We start from the raw sequence: 20,634 nt of genomic DNA, 5'->3' as shown, positions 1-20,634 counted from the left end.
GCTTTAGTTCTTATTACACGTAAGAAACTTGTAATATTATTTTGTTTATTATTCCCCTAAATTATTTTCAAATAAATACGAATGTTTTCGTACTTACAAATTAATATAATTGACAGAAATTTGAAAGTTTAAATGCCGTTTTAATTGCATGAAATAGTATTACTAAAATTCAAGAAACATTAATGTTAATAATTAAACGCAAATAAATAGTCTAATTATACAAAACAAAATTGAAGGTTAATTTACAATTTTAGTCACAATTTAATTTGATTTAGTTTTTGAAGAAGCACTTGCATGAATTTTTGTTCTGAACGGTTCATTTCCAAAATAAACAATTTCAACAATTTCCAATCAATTAGTTAGAGCTTGTAAAGGGGGTTGTGTAGAAGGAGACGTGTCTTTGTATGGGCGTGTCCAAGAGTTGAATTTCAAACTGGGCAGGTGGCAATTTTTGAACGCGCTTTAGTTACACATATGTATGTATGAGTATGTAGATATAATTCGATAAAGTTTGACAACAGATGCACATAAAATTCTTCACATTTAACAAAATACCTTTTCTCTATATATCAAATAGTATACTTATATATGTACATACATGTATCGTTTATGTTGATTTGCGCATTTCATTATGATTTATGTATTTTCAGTTAATATTGTGCTATATGTTGTATATGTATACATATATGTATATTTATACCATATATTTGGGCTGTAATATACTCAGGATTTGTTTTTTATCGAGGGATAGTCTTTTCGTAGATTCAATGTGACTAACTAATTCAGTTATTAATGCTATATTAGTTTAGTGGCTTAAATTAAACGTACTTGTTTTTAAATTCCATTAGCTTAGCCTACATAATATTTACAAGTTTAGCTTAAGCTAGATTTGTGTGTTTTAGTTGCCGTAAACTTCATTCGTTTAATTATTGTAGGTATTGTATTATTTAAACTAACTGTATTTATGATCTCACAAGCGTAGCTCATTAATTTCACTGAAATATTTTCGCACAAAGTATTTCAAGTAGTGTATATAGTATACTATATATCTATATATATTTTTATTTTAAAGTATGTATATTTTTTTGTAGATTCGCGGGGCTAAGCTGGACTTCGCAATGAAAAAGTCAATTTGCTTCACATTTTTCACATTCACATCTTCCAGCAACTTTTGCACCACTGTACTTGCAGGTCTTGGGCTCCAGGTTGCCCGTGACAGACAGGCGTTGTCCAACCTTTAAGCAGTCTACGTCGATTTATCCGTCATCTAGTTCAGTTTGGTAAACTATAAATGCTTTGATCTTTGTGGTTTGGTTAGTCGCTAAACAGACATGCGCAACTCCCCCTCTATATTTTTTCTATATCTCTCTGATTCAACTAAATATCTACTGGATATAATATCCGTTCTGCAATTGGAAGTCTTATAAATTTGTTCGCTTCGCTTCGTGCAAATCAAATGGGAATTCCGAAATGTTGGGCTTAGTCCTGAAGGCTACACAAAACAGGGGAGGACGAAACGCAGCGAAAGCTTAACTACTATTATACAGGATGGGACTGTGGCTCGACGCTTCGAGCGCCTAAACGATTGTAGTGCGCTCCGCGCCCGATGTGGTGCACGTACTACTCCCGCCAATGCAAACGATCTGACATTTAATGTCCTCTTTGGGTAACTCTCAGGAGCTCACCGTTTCGTAATTACCGCCGCCTCCAGCGCCGAGCAGTGCGCTGCCCACGGCCAGCAAGGGCGACTGCGATGTTAGGGCGGTCGAGGTGGCATTACCCATACCGCTCATGGTGCTGTAGGCGGTTTGGGCGCGTGGCGAGGTCAGCAGCGACTGTGCAGCCCCAATCGTAATGTTCCCCGATGTCACTGAACTGGTTAAAGCCGCCGATATGCCGCCCAAGTGCAGGCTACCTGGATGCGGCAATGTGTGGCTAGCACCGGCCAAACCACCGATACCACAACTACCACCGGCGCTGCTGTTAGTTTGCAGCGATCCGTTTGATTGGCCACCCAGAAGTGGCATAGTGCAGGTCGTAGTCGAGCCGTACGGCGAGGTGGGCGACGTGCGAGTCTCGTAGGCGGGCAAGTAGGCAGCGGCGGTGGTGACGCCGCCACCACCGTTAATGCTGCCTCGGCCCGGTATGCGTGTGTAAATGTTGGGTGGCGTCCTCGTTGACAGCAGCGGGGGTGGTGCCGTGTACACGGGTCGTTGGGCAGCGGGAGCGCGCTGTGGCGTGTTGTACAGGCTAAAAGCTGGGTTTGTGGTCAGCGACAGCTCGCCATACTGCAAAGAGAGAAGGGTAGGGAGGGGGCATGGATGAATAATATGAATAATTAAAATGCAAAGTGCAACTTCCATTAATTTTCCTGCATATTTAAATTCGTTAAACTTTTTTTGCACCCTCTTAGAGCACAGCGGGCACTAACGAGGCGGCTCCTGTCCGAACCTAAGAAGAGAAGACTGAAGAAGTGCCATCCAAAGGATCTCCCCACAAGATCCCTTGTATAAAATATATATCATAAAATATAATTTCATTTTTCATGAAAAACATTGTACATATTGTATATACATAGATGTAAGTGCGTCCTATAGATGCTTACTATAGACAACTTTTGTATTCCCTAACTTTCAACTAGCTTAAGCTGCTATATTGGTAGTAGAAAACTAGTTTAATTGTATATACTTGTATGTAAAAAAAAGAAGTTTAGAAATCCAAGCAGAAACAGACAAAATGCAGCCTCAAAAAACATCAAGTGCTTTAAAGAGCATTCCTAAATAGGTGTTGTACCAAGAAGGCGGAACACATACACTTCAGTCTCTTATTGTTAGCTAGACCAAATATTTCTGTGCGTCGTTTATTTAAGATGCAATTACACAAAGAACTTCTTACACTCAATTAAAATTGGGAAAAAAATGTGCTCAACTAACAAATAGTGGTTGTGTGCAACATATTACTAGGATGGATCACTGTACGGGTATTGTTGTGGCTGCTGCTCTATTATTGTTGCTATATTTACTGCTCAAAACTTTAGTCCAGTATTTTTAACTTGTTAAGCAAACAATTGCGGCATATTTGCTGTGCCAAAAACATCAACAATAACAACACCAACAAAAACATTTCAGCTTAATGAGCTTGTTAGATGCTGTACAGTTGAGGACGTCCGGGCAATGCAGGGCTGGACAGGCCATAAGTGGAGCTGGAAACAGATTCAGACTCAGATCCAGTTGATGTTGACCAACTAAATAACAAAAGCAAATTTAACAAAATTTAACTCATCAAAATGTTGTGGTGCTCTTTGTTTGAACAATTTTATGACCGGAGAACAACTATAAATTTTTTAACATTGTCGAACACTAACATTTGCATAGGCCGCCTCTCCTCCAACAAACAACTACAACCTTGGAGCAAGGCAAACTAAAGCGCAGGGGTCAGATGGATAGTTGAACGGGCGGACGGTAGGACGATCCGACAAACAACAAACATGAAAACAAATTTCGCCTTGCTGCCAAATTGCGATTCTGTGTGTCCAAGCGTAAAATGTTAACTTTTCGACAAGGCAGCAGCAGTAGAAGAAGAAGCTGAAAAAATGGTCGAGAAAACTAACTAATTTGTGTAATTTATTTACGCTCACTCAAGAGTATGGCTAATTGGCCTAAAATTTTGCAAGGTAAGTGGAACTGCTTTTTTCACTTGCCCATAACTTTTTTATGTGCCGCCCAAAAGTATGCTTTGGTTTTTGCTTGCAGCCATTATATTATTTAACATGGCCACTTGACTTTGACGCAGCATGTGTCCTGTTGGCCTGCAGGCCGTCGGTCATTCGACTAAATTGTGGCACCGACAGCAGATACAGATACGCAACCACACAAGCACATTCTGTTAATTTGTTAGGCCCATATCATATAGTCAATGATATGCAGCCACAGCATAGCCACAACAGCCTTGCGGGCCACAAGAATGCCGAAATCAATTTGTGAAAGTGTCAATATATTATGCCTTGCTGGCAAGTAAGCACGGCTCATTAGCCAAAATACATTGGTTTAACTATTTATTACATATTTGGCCTTTTGACCACCCGAATAAGCCCAAAAAATGACGTACAGGCTCATTTAAGCGTATTCATCATACGCAGTGTTGTCCAATGGTAACTATGTTCGAATGTTGAAGCCCCAAACAATAATTATTCTGTTGAATTTCTCGGTCCACTATATGTCTCATTTAAATGTACTCAAAACTAACACTAATTGGCCTGTTTTGTTTCTAAACATAATGTTTACAGTCTTCTAACAATTTAAGAAGATTCACAGAAAAGCCTGAATGGTCGATTGAAAAAATGCGAACTTTTTATGTTCCTTTTTCGTTCTTTATATGTTTCTAGGTTATGTGAGTTTCGGAAGAGTCTCCATATAAGTGCGTAGTTGAGTTGTTGCTTAAAGTCTAATATGGAATCTGAAGCCCTTAAACAACTTAATGTTTAACCCATATACCAACAGTTAGGTTGCTTTAAGCCCGAAAACCTTGAGTAGTAATGCTTCATGCTTGATTTAACCATCGTTTAAGCTCACAACTTTTATGAATAAGAGTAGATGGAATAGCTTAACGACAAAAATTTCTGCGTTTTAGTTCATTTGACTTGTCAGGGTGCATGCAGGTATCTTAACTTCGGCAATCAGTTGCCTTTTAAATTGCCATTAGCAGCTACACGAAACAGCGTTACGTGTGCATGTCTGGCGCACATCTCATCAAAGCGATCGATGTGCCATTGTGCAAGTTGTCATCGCCCTCATCGAACCTCGTAACCCTCACCATTCTTATCCTACTTAGCGCCTTCGTCTGGCTTGACAGCGTCAACGCAGACACAACAACATATTTGGCAGATATGCATAAATCGGTGCCTAGAAATGCTGACTCGTCTTTAGCGCAAATTGTACGCGCCAGTAATGTGACTTCAAACATCACTTGGCACTTTTGCCTTTGAGCCCTTGACGATTCGCAAATGTGCGCTATTTTATGAATAAATTGTCAAGGTGCGTTCCATAGCTGGCGACGGCGTCATGTTTATTAGCAATAGACAAGCTATGAGCATTTATCTTCAAATGGCAATCATTTATTCAATATAATAATTGGTGAATAAGGTAGGCTTTTTGACGCTTTCGATTGAAGGCTTCATTTCACTAAGTTGTTTCAATATGCACGTGTGTAAATTATTTGATTGATTAAGGTTGAATTACTCACAACTTCTAATATCTTCGTGTATATTTACTTGATTCGAGCCGCTTTGTTTTCAAGATATTAGAAGCACCCTAACACAAAGGGGGGTCAATTCAGGATTTTGTTCAGAATAACTTAGAAGTGTATGCACAAGGCATGCACAGCATAAGGAATATAAAGCAAATAAGTACAATTACCATTTATTATTGTATTTTGATTCGATTGCACGAATTAAATTTTATGTGTGGGCACTCGAAAGTATGCAACAGTTTTTTGTCGATTGCCACACTATTGTGTGCTCTAATCTACAAGCTACAAGCGAGCTGTTATAAAAACTCGATGGCCATATGAAAAGCCCCAAAAACCAGAACAACAACAGCAACAACCAATGCTCACCTGCTTGCCAAATGTGGGCGAGAGGGAGGCCGGAGGCGGTGATGCGGTGCTAATGCGTGACGGCGGTGTATATAAAATCCTCTGCGATTCCATATTCAAGCGGTCAAAAGCCTTCTCCTCCAGGTGGAATTCATCCTCGCTGTTTGTTTCCTGCGGCACCACATCCGGGTTTTTGTCCTCCAGGCTTGAATGGCTGCCCATGTTGCGCGATAGCGGTTCCGCACTCCCCTTGTCCGCCTCTGTGGTCGTAGCCTCGCCACTGGCATGACGCCGACTGCGCTTCGTTCGGAATTTGATAAAGATCACAACGCAAATGGCCACCAAAAAGAGGGTGGCAATGACTCCGACAAGGGCGCCCAGCAGCGGCGTCAATTGCACTAGTACGGCCGTCGAGGAGGCTGTGGAATTGGAAAAATGCCAGCGGATTGAGGAAGGGAGAGAGAAAGAATGGAAATTGTGAATAATTGAATACAAAATCGGTGCAAAAAGCAACAACTACACAAAAGGGCAGAGAGAAACAATAACCAAGGCCTCAGATTCAATGCTGCCCATGGTGTTCCCATTTTTATTTACGCAAACAATTCAAATTGTTTGCCACCTACCTGTTCGCAGCAGCGGTGCCGAAAGCGTTCGACCACGCAACCGATAAGCCACTTTGCTCGGACCTTGAGCATTGACGGCAGTCACGCGTATGACGAATACCGAGTCACTGGGCAGGCGCTTCACGGTAAATTCGGCATATTTATAGGATGCATTGTACAATATCTGACGGTTCAGTTCATCGTAGACTTGGACGTGAAAATGCTGTGGTATGCCGCCATCATAGCCAGGAATGCATTGTATCTGCAGCGAGTTGGCGGTCGCATTATAGGCCGAGCAATTTTTCACTGGCTCTGGCAAATCTGTAATGAAATCATGCAAATCAAGGCCAATATTATAACCCAATTTAAACAAATACCTTTTTAAATTTTTTTTAAATAATTGTCATTATTTTTCATTAGTCGTAAAAAATCAAAAACTATTTATAACGTAGATAATTGTAATTGCTTGTTAATTATGTATTCTAAGGACACTTATCTAATATTGATCAAATATTTAAAACTTTGAGTTCCGAAGAGAGGGTATTTTTAAAAATTTACGTAAGAGTTGGATAAAATCTATGTCAAATAATAAGAATTGAAAACAGGGGTATACTCTAGTCTTTTATAAGGGCATTGAAGTTAAATGTTCTTTAATTCAAAATATTTATATAATAGTACATATATGCTTTATCTAAAAATGCAACCTAAGCAAAAACTCCGCTGGTGGGATCAGTGCAGAACATTTAAATTTCCCACCCATCGCTGGATAATTTGCTTTGGCAAGAACACTCGAAATGCTCATCCTGGCAATATCCCGGCTGGCTGCAACATTCACGGTCCGTTTGGTTGCCGCACAGCTGTGAGGTATTTAACGGAAAATGCATTACGTTGGGCAAATACTTATGCGCGATGTCTGTTGCAATTTATTGCGTTTGATTATCAGATTATCGGCAACACAGTAGTTTACAACAACAACGACACGACAACTGCAACAACTACACGGTGACATGGTAGACGCAGCTTTTATTGTCCCTAGAGCGATAGCGTCGCGAGTGGCTTGCAGTAATGGACATGGACATGGAAATGGACATGAAAGCGGGCAGCTTGGCTGCTGCGTTTGCTGAAACAAACAATCATGACGCGTAAAATTGCCACAGCGCTGCAATATCCATGGCCAAATGTAAATAAGTGTACACAGACCCACTCACACGATTGCGAAATGTTTGCCATTTTACACAGAACGCATCTCGAACCGCGCTTCGTGGTCGTCACGTGCGTCGGGCGCTGGCGCATCGTTTGCCAATAATTATCTACTGCCCACTGACCGAAAAGACCACCTTGTATGCCAACCGGCCAACCGGCCAACCTGTGAACCCGTCTCCTGCCAACCGCCCGCCCGCGGCAGCTTCAACCCGAATCGAGTAAACATGTTGCTGCTGTGTGCGTTGGAATTTTCTCCACTCGATGGAAAATTAATTAAATTTTTTTATCGTTAACTAACTGACTTGTGCGCTGGCCGACTATGCAAACAACCAGTCGGAGAACTGAAACAATTCAGTGATAAGCGATTAGTACGATCTAGCTCGACAATTTCGTCCTGCCAGCTAAGGTGTGTCGATCTGCAAGGCTTGTCTTCTGTTCTTTTACTTTTGGCTTATTCCATAATGATCTACCATAGTCAAATTGTTCATCAAATTAATTAAGAATGCTTGTTAATTGAAAATATGTAAATATAAATATATATCACAAATGGCTAGTCTTCTTAGCGGCCTCATCTGTTGTAACACAACAAAATTCAACATCACAACATGCTTAGAAATGGACAAGCAACAGTCACAGGATAACAATAGCTCTAGTCGCGACAAATATTTAGAAAATGTGAATTTCCGTAACTTAACTAAAGGCATTACAATATTTAGGATTGGCCTATGTAACTTTATGTAGACTTCCTCTAAGTAACACTGCAGAGCAAATCAATCGTTAAATTTTGGCAATTAGAACTGATATCATTCCGTTGTTTCCGATTGAACATTTATAGTTCGAAGTATTTGTAGGGTATACAAAAATGTTGAAATTATAATTTTATACTTGTAATATAATATATTTAAATTTGTTAGCCCTTTTTTATTTTTTATACTGAAATATTTCTATAATGAGACTGAAGGTTTGCAATCCTACATATATATATATTTTAATTTGATTGAACTTGATTTATGAATTTCTAATATTTTTGCAGAGCTTGCAATTCTTGCGTTCTTTTGATTTACAAGTTGTTCACTACTTATCAGTTATTATTTGTTTCTTAACTTGCTCAAAATATTACCACATTTGTGAGATCTTACAGGTCTCTATTGGATTTTTAAATGTGGCGGGGCCCAAGCTGTGCTGATGCCTTTTCTGGTAGTACGATTATCTCCTATAGGCGGAGTATTTGTTTGCAAATGCATTCGAACTTAATATCGAACTGGTTTAAAGTGGAGCTCCAGCGCGCAGTTCTTACTGCGAAGTGCGTTGCTTACCTGCAGGCTGTATGTGATACCAGCAAGGCTGGCTCTGGCCCATCGGACTGTTTGCGATGCAGGAAATAGCCCCGAAGCTCTCGTAGCTTTCCACGTGGTAGCTGTAGACGTTGTATAGCGGTGGCGCCGCCGTAGTCGTGGGCACGGCAACGCGATGATGTTGTTGCTTATGCAACGCTGCAAGCCGCTTCCGGTCTGCCTGCTGCTGGTACTGCGTGCCGCCAACGGTGTGATGAGCGCTGGCTCCACTGTCGTTCGGCTGCTGCTGCTTGCGGGCTGGTTGCTTATTCTCCACGTGGTTCTTATGCACCATGTTCGAGTAGACCATTTGTGTGTACGGTACTTCCGATAGCAGTCCATAGTCGGATCCGTGGTAGTCCAAGCCTTCGTCGAATGCATCGTCCTCTTCGTCCTCGAAGCGCACAGTGTCCATGTCGATGCTGGCAATGCGTCCATGGCGGCCATGTAGCAGGCGTTGGACACCCACACCAGCGCCATGTGTGTGCTTCCGCTTGCTGCGCTGGTAATATCCGGCGGATGCTAGAGGCAGTGTGACGGGCGCCACGCCCTGCACCACTGCCGGTAGCTCGATGAGGCTCTCGAGCGAGTTGTTGAAGTGCCACTTGTAATTTAGATTGTCCAAAGGATTCGCATCCACCTCGCACGTGATGTTGATGGTCTGTTTGAGGGCGGCGCGTATAATTGTCGAGTCCGATTTGCAAACAGGCGGATCTGTGAGGATGAGTGAAGCAGTTGAGACCAGTGAGAAAATACGGTTAAAGTAATTACAGTGAAATATCCATAACAACAACATAAACAAATTTGTATATGCTTCTACTTATATTCAACTGTCTGATATAAACTAAATGTAATTAGTGTAGATAGATTATTCAAAATAATAATTTAAATTCTTGCTCAACAATTATGCTGCACAGATTGACATCACAGCCCGGAAAATTGAAAATATCTTATTTAAAGATAAGAATAATTCAGAAGCTTACTATTAAAGCTAAGGCTTTCTATTAGCTGAAGTCTCCCTCCTCTTCCTAGTTGACTTTATTATTGTTGCTATAGTAGAACAATTTGTTTAATTTGTTTGAGTTTGCACTTACATTTAACATCCAGGTAGACTTCGTTGCTGGACACGCTACCCTGCAGATTGCTGGCTCGACAGAAGTACTGACCATGCGACGATTTCGAGATGCCTTGCAGGACCAGCGTCTGGTTGGATATGATGATGCCGCGCGATGAGTGCAGCTGCTTGTCCTGGATGGGAGGAAAGGAAGGATGTGACGGTTGAGAGAAATGAACAACTGGCAAGTGGTGACTGCTACTCACATTGTGGTACCACTCGACACGCGTGATGGCCGGATTGGCGCGCACATCGCACTCGAGATAAACATCGGAGCCCTTCAGCAAATTGTTGGGATCCAGTGGAGCGCCCAGATTCAGATTGACAATGGGCGCGTCTGCAAATGACAGTCCATTATCGAGTTGGCTCTTTCGTCAACATCGCCAGCGCCTAGCCGGCTGCTGCTTCTACTTACGCGTCACATTCAGCACTCGCGAATCCTTGAGATACAGGCCAGTGTTGCCGTTGCCCAGCGTTGTCATGACAGTTGTGTGGCCCTCTTGCAGTTGCTGCGACGTGATGCCCGCATTCAGCGAGATCGAGCAGACCACTTGACGTTCGTTGTCCTCGGGAACTGGAATGAGCATCAGCTCGGAAATTGTGGTATTGCCATCGGACGAGGTCTGCAGTGAAAGGTGCTGGTTTGGACGCTGTTGCTTTTAGATTGTGCGATGCTGACTTACCGACTGAGAGGCTCCCTTCAGCACTTGGCCAGCCTTAGACCAAACTATGTGCGGCGGTGGTCGTGCCCCAATTGCTGTGCACGTCACATGAGTTCGAGTGCCCGCGACCACGGCATGATTAAGTCCCTGCAGCAGCAGACTTAGCGGCGGCACTATAGAATTGGATTGGAAGTAACGATGGTATTTTCTATTTATTAATAGATATTTCATTGTATATGTCCGGTATTTAACGTATTCCACTTTGCTATGGCATTATACAAACTCGTATATACGATGTTTTATTTTAAACTACGCTGTTTATATGAACAATTAAGGTTTAAATTGTGCTTGTTGCTAGCAGTAGAATAAATTGAAATGGAATTAAATTGTATCAACATTAAATGGCGGCTGTCAACGTTTTCTGAATTTTTACGACGCTCGCAGTATTTTTATTATACGCTGACCTCGCCCAACGGGCAATACGATTAGCATATCAGCAGCAAAGCGGCTCCCTTGCCATAAATGCATGAGCACATACTATACATATGTACATATGTTTGTTTTGAGAGACAAAACTTTAATTACATTAACTTTTAGGCAGAGTTTTAACTTTTCGTAGGTGGGCACCTACGCGTCCTTGAACTGTTCTCAGTCATTTTCTTTCCCAGAAACATGTTTAAAAGTGAAAATGGAAATAAACCTGTAAGTTTCACTATTCACTTGCAATATATCTACTCAGATAAAAAGACATTGTTCTGATTTTCTGTTCTGATATTAAGCTAGCTCAGTTTTTTGTATAGTATGTACTTCTTTTGGAAAATAAGTAGTTGCAACAGAACGTCGCATGCATAGAAAGATTAGAAAGATTAGGTCGCACACTTACGGTTCAGATCCAGCACAACTTTCTTAGTCAGGGCGGCCACAACATGCCCATTGGTGGCCTGGCAGGTGTACAGCTGTAGAAGGAAGAACAAGATGATTTATTTGCATTGTATTAATTGGCCAACTAATTTCTCTAGAATAAATATTATCGATAATGAGCACAGGAATTGTGGGAGGCACTCCCATACATACTATACATACGAGTATGCGCCCGATCATAAATCAACATGGACAAATACGGGTATGCTCAAAGGTGAACATTTAATTTTAATCGTTAGAAATGTTCGCATAACACGCACGCATACACACACACACACACACACACACACAGATACACAGAAAAACACACAAGTGGAGATACGCAAACGGGCACGCACATTGCCAAACAAAAGCTAATCAATTATGTGCAAAGGTCCGTTATTTCTATGAGCATTCAATAGACGAACAGTTCAGAGGTCAAAGCCGACAAATAATAATAGCAGAAAAAAAAAGCGGCGACGATTTTAATGACGATGGCCACCTCGAGTGCCGACGATGCATGTACGAGTATATCATAAATTCTCGAACTCTAGCTGTGGCAGCCGGGTCTGGAGGTAATGCGATACTTTTGGCCATATTTGGTTCGAATTTGACATTTTATTGGGGCACGAAAATTGTAACGATGGCTAATAAAAATATTTGCATAACTCGGGGGAATTTAAAACGGCCCGCGACGGCAGCGACAAGCAACGCGTTCACATCTATGCTCACGACAGTGTGTCAAAGTGTCGTTTGGCTGGGAAATTAGGTCATAAATTTCATTCGGTTACACAATATTTGTTATGGATACATTCGCTTGTTCCGACCGACCGACCGACCAAGCGACCGCCCGCCTAGGCGCGTGTTCTCCCAGCGGGCTGTCCAGAGGTGTTTATGGATAGTGCAACAACGTTTTTTCTTGTCTCTTTGTTTTTATTAGTCGAAGCATAACGGTTTTTAGTTGTCTACTCTACTTTGTTTACGCATTAGGGGCTTTCAAATTCAAATTGAGTTCGTTGTGTGCAGCTGTTAATCATATAATTATAGCTGCCTCTTTTTTTTTTTGACAAACGAGTAGACTTGTAAATGGTGGCAGCTCACCCGCCGGGGTCAATCGTAAGGACTGAAATCTACGACTGAATTATTATAGATATCTCGATTAATTGAAGTACATATTTGCTGTTAGTTAGTTAATTACTGGGAATTAATACTATGCAATATAATGGAAATTAATGACTTTGCACAAATGTGGACATCCCTGGGCAGCTTTATTATATAATTCCAAGAGAATTGTCTATAACTTCAACTTATGCAAAGCACTCTTGAAAACAGCATTTGACGAGCTTGATTCAAAGTAGTTTCACTTAAAGCTATTCCTTGGATTTGCCGATAATGTGTACAATGGTGGCGAAGAATTAAATGTGAATTATAGAGTTATGCTTCATCATCAATCAGCGAATATACAGCATTGTAGGGGCCAAGATTTTGTGCTGCTAACCAATTATTTATTTATTCCCACCCGTTCAAGAACATTTTAGACTATAGTAAGTGGCATTTGTGTTTCTGTTGGTGTTCTATAGAATATTACAGTCTTACAAGACCCCCAGATGGGGCACTTCATTTGAGAATACCTCTTCTTATTTGTTCGCCTTTTACGGATATGAAATGTCAAAGGTGAAACACTGAATAAACCAAACAAATTCAATGTGACACATACAGAGCTTCTGTTCTGAAGTAATAATTTTTGGTATTACACGTGCCCCCTTTTGTGGATGTGTGTGTGTGTGTGTGTGCCTCAATATGGTGGCGTGCTGAGGAGCATTCACAAAGCAGATGATTTGAGCTCAGCATCGCACAAATACAATGCGACTTCCACGTGGCACAATGGGAGACAATTTGTACACCGAGCGGGCAGCGGTTGAAAGGGCTCGCAGATGCAGGTTCCAGAGTGAATGCCTGGATTAGCGGTCTAACAATATTGTTCATTACACAAACCGCGCGCAATCGGCTTAGAATCGCCCGCTCCCCGGCCCCAGCTCAAAGGGGAGAGCAGAGCACTGCAGAGCTCTGCTAACCGGCTCAAATGGCCATTGAACAATTCTCGATGCGGGCCATGCCAGTGGAAAATGTAGCTTGCGGTAGCCCCCATGAAGCTTCATTCAGAGCACATTTGCTGTCCGGCCACTTTGATTTCTATTAGCCATTGTGGACCATTTCGGGCCACACCGCGCGCTGTCATTAATGGCGATGCTTTTGTGGCTAACAGAAATAAATGGGCAACGTAAAGCGGCCTTTAAATGCCTGTGCAGGCCCCCACCACCTTATCTGGCCCACTCAGCGGAGTATTGTGCGACCCGAAAACTTTGTTGAATGCACTGCAGTCGTAAATAGGGCTTAAGAACTTCATATAGTATCTTCTCATTCTGGATATGCGCACCAAGTGGATGGATGCATTATTTGAGTAAGGGCCTCTGAAAAGTTAGGCAATAGCAACGGTTCAGGACACTCACCGTTAGCAAGTCCTTGCGCTGGATATTCTTTAGATGGAGTACATTGCGCACCGAACCGTCGGGCAGCACCTGGAACGAGTCATCCACAAGAGCGTGCTCGCGCCACCAAGAAACACGAGGAGGGGGAATACCACCACTGGACAGGCAGGTCAAGTTAATGCTGTCACCCTCGAGATAGGGGCCGGCGGTTTGGTCGCGTATGGCCGCCCCGTTGTGATCCAAGATTGTGAGCATGGTGGGCGGCACTGAACAATAGAAAGAGAGAGAGAGAGACGATGAGGACGGTTATAGGACATTGTTTTGTTTGCTCTAGCTAGCTGAGCATTATACTCACCCAAAACTGTCACATTAATTCGCCAATTCCGGGTCGGTGATTTATGGAAATCAACGCGACATTTGTAGAGGCCAGCATCTGAGGTTTGTATGTTCTTGATGCGCAAAGCCGGCGGCTTTGTGTCGTAGTAGAAGTGTGCCTTCTTGTTAAAGACGCTCTCATCGGCCCAGGGTATGGCCTGATGCATTGGACGATTGCGCGCATCGAATCTGCAGGAGGGGCAGACAGGAGAAATTCAATTTATTTAAATTGTAAGTACACACTTATCCATCAGAGATGTGGGATATACTCTACTACATAGCAAGTGCAAGGATAACCTCACACTGCTGGGACAAGCCACTTTGTCGCGCAGCCCCAAATCAATTTGTTGTACGACTATCTAGATACACAAATGGTTTCATAATAAACAAATTTCGACAGACACAAGTGCCTTCATGTTAATTTGGTAATTGACTTTCATTTCTTTTGTTGTTGGCATTATTAATAGGAGTAAGTGCCTAATTTAGTCCTCGTTGGCCTGCTGAATCGATTAGTTGAGTGTGGCCCCATTTACTTGTAATTGTGCTTGGAGCTTAATTGCTTAATATATACTTTATATCTGAAACTGCCAAGTCCTTTTATAACTGGAGGACTGTAGGAATTGTATTCGATTATTGTCCGCGAAAATATAATAATTTCAAAAAAAAAATATGAAAAAAACTATTACTTTGGTTTGTTAATGCTTGAAATGTTGAAATGTTCAGTTGAGCTCATGAATTTTTTTTTTTTTCACGTTTCAACAATCACGGCATCCACTTTTTCACAAGAATAGATTTTTTCTCCCTTATCGATCAATTTCATTTTGTAGCCATCAAGTCAACAGAAACAAAAAGTAAAATTTGTGTCAAATCGCGTATAAAACGCGATTGAAAAGCTGAAAGCTGAAATGTTTCCAGCAAAATTCACTCAAATTTCACTCAATTGTCATACAAATAGAATGTCTAATTAACTTTTTCCACCACCAACATCTAAATAAAACAAACAAAGAACAGCAAACTACATACATATTCATAGAATCACATAATGGAGGACATAGAAAAAATACACGCAACTTTTTATTGTTATTACCAAACGTTTTTTGTTTATAGCATTTTCTATGCATTTTGACAAAATGCAGCATTAAATGTTAACGCCCATAGCCATACCAACAACAACAACCTCAACAACAACAAATCGTAAATAATCAAATTGCAGTTGGTGGCTGCGCTCGGGAAGAGCTAGAGATGGGCCCGTGACAAGATTAACATTTCCGTGAAAATATATTGTTGCTTTATTTGTTTAAAAATTAAAAAAAAAAAAAAAATGTATTCCGCAAAATCTAAATGATTTATTGATGCCTTTGAATATAGACTTCTCATTACTACTGACCCTGTAATTATATAAGTAATTATCCAATATTGATATACTTTGGATAAAGTGTTAGATTGTGGTTGTTCGGATAAGTTCCTTCATAAGTTTCTTATAGAAAATTGATGAACAACATAAACGTTCGTTTCATCAGCAAGTTGAAAATGAAATTTTCCTCCCCACTCACCCCTCACAAGTCAGAACGTTTGGCTCTTCTTTTTAGATACATTTCAGTTTTTATTTTCCCGGGCGCTTTTGTTTTCTTCTTTCACTTTTTTGTATCTTAAATGTTTTCATTTAATTTACAGCTTTTCTCTTGCTTCTTTAATCTGCATTTTTTCTTTCATTCCTTTGTCAAGCTGCACATGGGTTTGATTTTTTATTTTAATACCTTTGTGCCTGTTCGACTATGTGTGTGTGTGTGTGTGTGTGCTTCTGTGACATTTAATTTGATGACTCTTGTACATTTTAAATTTGTTTTTCCAAATTCGCGTGGCCCTTTTTGTGTTCAGCCGCGCTCCCATTCCGCTTTGTTTCTGTGGTTGTTGCTGTTGTAGTTGCTATTTTGTTTTTCCAGCGCCAACGAAAAATAAAGTTTGCTGTTTATGTTAATTCGTTCGCTGGTCGGGCGTTGGGGCGTTGGGGCGTTGAAGCGTTGGGGATTTGGGGGTGGTGGGGCGAAGAGGCGGTAGCGTTTCCCATTTTATAGTTCGCTTCAATTAATTAATTGATCAATTTAGCGCTCGTTGTTTCCTTTTTAAGCCGATTTCATTTCGTCCATGCACATTACACCATTATGCATCTGTGTATGTGTATTTTCATTTTACTTTACTTTATTTCCTGAGTGCATTAAATTTCCTCTTTGTTGCTGTTAGCCAAACCACAGTTAAGTAGGTTTAAAGCGCAAAGAATTAAAATAAAATTAAAAACCAGACGGCGGCATTTTACGTTTTTCAATAAAGTTGTTAAATCTGTGCGCTTTTTATCGGTGTGGTGTGGTTGTCGTTTTTTATGTGACTCGGAGATTTTACGAAGACCACAGCCATATTTATGGTTAAAACCGCCAACACCCAGGGCCGTTTCAATGTGAATGGATGGCATTTGAATATGGATGAAGATGAAAGGGCATATTTAAAGCAAAGACATTTGTTTTTCAGAGATAAGCAATCTAAGGCTGATTAATTCGAGACAACATATACACAAGTATATATATGTTCTTATATTTGGTAATTTCACAAAACTTGAACTAATTGGTAAATAAATAATTTTTTCAATATTTTTAAAGTAAAACTCAGTATTAGTTTTAGAAATCGAGATATAATATATAATACACAATTCATATTTTATTTATGCAGATTCTTTGAAATTGATTCGAATACCATTTGATACACTGTCCGACTAACTCATGAGTCAAAATGTTTGGACACTCTGTTTATTTGGGTTTTACAAACGTCGTCTAGTTGTCATGATAACAAGGTTAAGAAAAGGCAATTTATCAAATTATTGAGCAGGATGTCCTTACGCCCTTACCTGAACAAAACATTGACAAAGCTGTGATACTGCAATTAATGCGACGGTTTTGTCTGGAGCTCTGAAACTTGAACTTTATTTACTTTCTAATTATAAGAAAGCAACACTAAGGCATATCTCTGCTGCAGTACTGTATTCATGGGAAGTGCAAGTGAGGCCGAATTGCCAGCAGGCAGGACAATAATAACGTTATGAGCAGAAAGCTGAGTTTGGACGAACTGAAGCCATCCATATTAATATCAATGCCATGCAAGGCCATATCCATCGATTATCACACATCACAAAAGGCAGCTTTTTGTGCCCGGCACTCTCTCTGGTGATTTATCACAGCATTTGACCGGGAACACATTCAAATGCACTCTGGAGCCGCCAACGATGGAGACTGCAGATGAAGAACAAGTATAGTAAGTAGAAGTGGGGTATGATGGATGGATATTTGTTAATGGATTTTCAAATAATTAAATTATGCTCAGAAGCCAGAAATGCGCTCGAAACAATACCAGAAATAAATGCGCACAGTAGGCAGCAAATTTGGAAAGGCCGTCAAAGTGGCAATTGAGAATATTTTGAATGTTGGTTTGTTGGAGCTGCATACCTGATCCCCGAAAATGCAGCGTCGCCCAATTGTGAAACAAATTTCTCATGCAATTAATCTCTTGGCCTGGGGCTTGAACCGAGGAGTTGTCTGTGCATCTAGCATATTGAAATTTCCAGCACGCAGCCGTAAAAGCGCCCTAGAATAGCATCGAAAACCCACAACAGCACCAACAAAATTTATGAAGTGTAGAAAAAGCAAATTAAAATTGATGGAAAACAATAAAATGTGCGGGCTGAAAAACGATGCCAACAAAACGATTTTCATGCCACGGCTGATAGCGGGGAATGTGTTCTGTTGTGGGTTAAATTGTCGAGCAGGAGGTGTAGGTGGCAAACGGAGTTGTGCCCGTAAAGTTTATGCGTCCATAAAAACCACGGCCGTGCGCACGCTCATTGTACATCCCCGTACTCGTAAATGGCATGAGGCATGAGGGCGTCGCGTCGATCACATTCCCGAACTGCAATTGCAGGGCAGCCGCAGGCCATATTGTAAATCAATAGCAGCACATTAAACATTGACATTTTGACTTGGCATAATCGATTTTAAGGCTTATGTCACGGTAGCAGCAGCAGCAGCAACAACAACAACAACAACTGGCAGCATTGCACGCACACGTTCAAAATAAGAGCTGGCAAGGAAAGCTGAGAAGGGATTGACAAGTTTGGCACTTGACTAAACCAATTGGAAAATCAATTTCTGGTCTACTGCATGTCTGTCACCATTCCATGGAAATTCCCACTCGTTTGATGTGACTTTCCCCATTGAGGGAACTTCAATCGAGAATTTGTGCTTGTACGAGTATCTCAGTCGCTCTGCAACTTGCTACACACCTTGCCAATCAGTTGCCTGTGCCCTGTGTATTCGAATATTTTCGCTAACAACATGCTCGTACACACTCACACATGAATGCATCCACACTCACACACACACACACATTGTGCCCCCATCTTTTCATATTTCCTGTACTTTGGCATACTGACTTACTTACTTACTGTGCCTGTGTATTTCTTGCTTCGAAGCTTGTTAAAATTTGTTTGGGTCTTGGCACAATTTTTATTTTTTACTTTTCGAAAATATTGTACTCCTCACCTTTTCCAGCAAATACATGCATGTATTCTCTACCTTCTCCGTCCGTGAGCGTTTGTAAGTAATGTTGATATCGTCAAATTCAACATAAATGCCTTACGTTAATAGAATTTATAATGAGCACACACACACACACCTAGACCTACTCGGCATCTACGACTACGTATTTTGTCGACATTGTCAGCGATGCGTATGTTGTCAGGTCTTCATAATTGGCGTTTAGCTCGGAGAATCCGGATGAAGGCAACAGCGGCATAGAAGGGGCTTCAGTTGCGTTGGCTTTCAGGCTTTCAGCTACCACTTGCAATGAGCCTCAAAACCATCAGCTTAATGAACTAGTTCTACTTGTAGAGTACAGAATTAACACACTTGAATTTATTATTACTTTCCAACTATTCCGGGGTCAAAAGTGGGTTTTGATTTTTGGGTTGAATAAAGTATTTATACATCGTTTATTTCCAGCTCTAAGTACATAAATAATATTGACAACAGAAGTTGACAAATATTTTCCAACTTGGTCTAGTAGTATATTTACGAGTATAACAAGTTTAAAATTTTGGCAGCGTGTTGCCTGCGAGTTTAATACAAGTATATTAGGTGCATCCCAACCTAAAAAGCGCTTTTCATATTTTTTTATACCATGGTTCGGGAAAAGTGAAAAATGTAACAGGTAGAAGGGTTTGTGGCAGACCCTATAAAGTATAAGCCGTTATATAGTGTATATATATCTTGAAACATTGTTATCCCCAAAAGTCCATAATATGTATTTCAAAACGCTTCAATCGAAATACCAAATTACTTAAATTTTCAACATTTATAAATGGTGCTCTTTTGATATTACGTTTTTGGGTTTTAATCAACAAATACTTGTATGTATCATAAGCCAAAATAGAAACTAACAAAATAGTATAGTTTCTATTGTAATAAGTATTTTGAAACAAAACTTGGTCTCTTATGTTGGCTTCACTTATAAAGTTTTTTTTCCAAAATTTGAAAAAACTTACGTATATATGGGCTTTACGTTGCCTTGGCGATACCAGATGACCAACTGCACCTTGTCGAGTAGTCCTGTGCCGGAGACGAGGTCACAGGGCAGAGATACTTCAGAGCCTACGGCTGTTAGAACCTCCGAGAGTGGACCTGCAAGAGAATAAAGCACGCAAGGATAAGTTCGTGTATGCCAACATTAGTACCTCAATGGAGTACAAGTATATTAAGTTTTCAGATGTCGTGTTGGCTGTGTGGGTGTGTTGGACCTTTAACATGCCACATCTACTGCTCCAATTGAAGCCATTGGATCACACACAATGCAAATGGCAAATACTCGTAGAACTGAGCGCTGGAGCGCCAAGGGCTTCAATTAATTGAAATACAAGTATGTATGTATTTGAGTGAACTTTGACTGACAGCCTGGCTGTTCTTGGTATTGCTGCTGCTGCTGCTGTGTTCGCTTCTCAACCATATGCGTGTCTATCTCCGTACATATCTCGATATATAGTAACTGTACGAGCGCAGCGCAGTAGTATGTGTATGCACGAATATACGAACGATGCGCACAACTATACTATAAATTGGCTGACAGTTTGATTTCCTTTGATGATAAGCCATAATGCTGACGGCCACAGCGACCGTGGAAAGGGTAATCGGCGTAAGTGCGCGCCGGGCATTGTGCGGATTCCAACATGGAGAGACTCATCACCGGAATGTCAACTCACAGCGGCGAGTGGCGCCTCAGTACGCGACGTGGCGACGTCGACGTTTCACCCGATGTTGGTCGGCGTCG

General features: G+C 40.9%; 1 protein-coding gene across 1 annotated transcript; it reads right to left on the bottom strand.

Moving 5' to 3' along the window:
• Positions 1 to 898: 898 nt before the first annotated feature.
• LOC115634619 lies at positions 899 to 20,313 on the bottom strand. The gene is given in 13 exon segments (XM_030532468.1): positions 899 to 2,288; positions 5,614 to 6,011; positions 6,216 to 6,515; positions 8,714 to 9,445; positions 9,826 to 9,979; positions 10,052 to 10,182; positions 10,261 to 10,468; positions 10,529 to 10,680; positions 11,391 to 11,463; positions 13,918 to 14,162; positions 14,252 to 14,460; positions 19,856 to 19,991; positions 20,259 to 20,313. Coding segments are annotated over 13 exon segments (3,504 nt in total). The 3' UTR covers positions 899 to 1,577.
• Positions 20,314 to 20,634: the final 321 nt, after the last annotated feature.

This window comes from Scaptodrosophila lebanonensis, unplaced genomic scaffold (assembly GCF_003285725.1).
Source record: "Scaptodrosophila lebanonensis strain 11010-0011.00,11010-0021.00 unplaced genomic scaffold, SlebRS2 tig00000001-arrow-pilon, whole genome shotgun sequence".
Taxonomy (NCBI): Eukaryota; Metazoa; Arthropoda; class Insecta; order Diptera; family Drosophilidae; genus Scaptodrosophila; species Scaptodrosophila lebanonensis.
The sequence above is the reverse complement of the archived record's forward strand: the minus strand, read 5'-3'. Positions and strand labels throughout refer to the sequence as shown.